This window comes from Eimeria tenella, genomic scaffold, assembly GCF_000499545.2.
Source record: "Eimeria tenella Houghton genomic scaffold, Eth_scaff3897, whole genome shotgun sequence".
In the NCBI taxonomy this organism is placed as follows: Eukaryota; Apicomplexa; class Conoidasida; order Eucoccidiorida; family Eimeriidae; genus Eimeria; species Eimeria tenella.
In genome coordinates this window covers 1-1,979 of record NW_013544815.1, presented here as the reverse complement: position 1 = coordinate 1,979, position 1,979 = coordinate 1, and the positions used below count along the sequence as shown (strand labels likewise).

Sequence of the window (1,979 nt, the reverse complement as noted above, 5' to 3'; positions counted from 1 at the left end):
GCTGTCTCAGTGTGGGGCCATTAAGGGGCCCCGGGGGCCCCCCAGTGCCCTTTTTTAGGCGTTTTTCGCAGCACAGGGGCCCCCCTGCAGGGGCACCGGGCCCCCGGGGGCCCTCCCACGCACAAAAGGATAGGGGGGCCCCTGGGGCCCCTTGGGCCCTAAAAGCGCACTGGGGGCCCCACAGCGGGCTGGGCAAAGGGGCTTTGGGGGGCCCCTGTGGGTAAGAAACAGCCAGAAGTGGGGCCCCTGGCAGGCACTGGCAGGGACCCCCAGCAGCAGCAAATAAGGGTTTAGGGGCCCCCCTAGGCCACTTAGGGGAATTAGATTGCGTAGAGAGCCCTCCGAGCTTGGACCAGGGATTCTAGGGTCTGCAGCTAGTTTCCTAGGGTTTAGGGTTTAGGGTTTAGGCTTGAGGGATAAGGGGTTTTCGCCTAGGGTTTAGGTCCGCCCTTTGGGTTTGGAAACAGCTATTGGGAAACATGGCAGCTGCTGCAGCCTCTGCTGCAGGGGACCCTGCTGCAGCAGGTGCCGCACAAGAAGCAGCAGCAGCAGCAGCAGCAGAGGCTCCAGCAGGCCCCGACGCAGCAGCAGGCGCAGACGTAGACGCAGCAGCAGCAGCAGCTCCTGCTGCTGCTGCAACAGCAAACACTGCAGGAGCCCCGGACGCAGCACCTCAGTCAGGCGGAGATGCAGCAGCAGCAGCAACAGCAGCTGCAGCAGCAACAGCAGCAACGGGAGATTTGTCTTTGTACGTGGAAACAGATGAAGATTTATCCGAAGCAGAACTTTCTTTGACTCTGGGGGGCCTCAGGGGGCCCCCAACTGCAGCAGCAGATCAGGGGTCCCCCCCCCAGGGGCTCCCCTGCTGCACTCATATATACCGACTGAACCAGCAGCAGCAACGAGCCCACAGAAGCCGCAGGAACTTTGAGGGGGCCCCCCTCCCGCTGCTGCTGCCGCGCTTGCCAGCCTCTGGGGGGCCCCCTGGGGGCCCCCCCTGGGGCCCCTCCCTCGGGGCTGCTGCAGCAGCAGGCGCAGGAGACGAAGCAGCAGCAGGTGTTGCATCAACTGCTGCAGCAGGCGCTGTAGGAGATGCTGCAGCACGTGCTGCAGCAGGTGCTACAGCAGGTGCTACAGCAGGTGCTGCAGCAGAAGGCAGTGGGGAAGCAGCAGCAGCAGCAGCAGCCACTGAAGCTTCTTTCTGGAAGCAAGGGTCCACCCCGCTGCGTACCCTCATGGAAATGCTCTCAGCAGCTTCCTTGGGGGCCCCCGGGGGCCCCTGGGGGGCCCCCGGGGGCCCCCAAACCCAAATAAGTACCCTCAGCTGCAGCAGCCCCAACAGAAGCTTCAGCTTTCCAAACTCTGGGGGGCCCCCCGAGGCCCCAAACCCCACGGTGGGTGACTTTGGCAGCAGAGGGGCCCCCAAGGGGGCCCAGAAGGGGGGCCCCCCGATACCCCAGGGGACCCTGCTTCCCTTGGGGGCCCCCAGGGGCCCCCCAATGGCCTGAAAGCGATTTTGGGGGCCCCTAGAGGCCCCTGGAGTTGTGCACAAAATAAAAGGGTTTTGGGGGCTTCTTTCAAGTGCTGTTTGTCCTTTCTCAGGAATTCCATTGCTGCTGCTGCTGCTGCTGCTGCTGCTGCTGCAGGCATTGGGCCTTCTGCCTCTTGAACGGCTGCCTCCTTTGACTTCTTTGGACACAAATGCAATTCTTTATCATTTAACTCCTTTGCCATTAATGCATAGGTACAGGGGGGCCCCTCCGGGGGCCCCCCACGAGGGGCCCCAGCTGCCCCAGTCCCCTCTTCCAGAAAGGGTACAGAACGCCCCACAAGGGGCCCCCGAGGGGTCCCCCCGGGGCCCCTCAAGGGGTCCCTCCAGGGACCCCTCCAGGGGGCCCTCACGGGGGCCCTCACAGGGTACCCCCCGGGGGGCCCCTCAGGGGGGCCCCCGGGGGGCCCCCCGGAAGCAGGAGAAGTTA

General features: G+C 64.4%; 1 protein-coding gene across 1 annotated transcript; it reads left to right on the top strand.

Moving 5' to 3' along the window:
• Positions 1-479: 479 nt before the first annotated feature.
• Positions 480-1,508, top strand: ETH_00038705 (uncharacterized protein; the record flags this gene model as incomplete). Its single annotated transcript, XM_013379748.1, has 1 exon — positions 480-1,508. One exon carries the CDS (start codon positions 480-482, stop codon positions 1,506-1,508), a length of 1,029 nt encoding a protein of 342 aa, XP_013235202.1.
• Between the last annotated feature and the right edge of the window lie 471 nt (positions 1,509-1,979).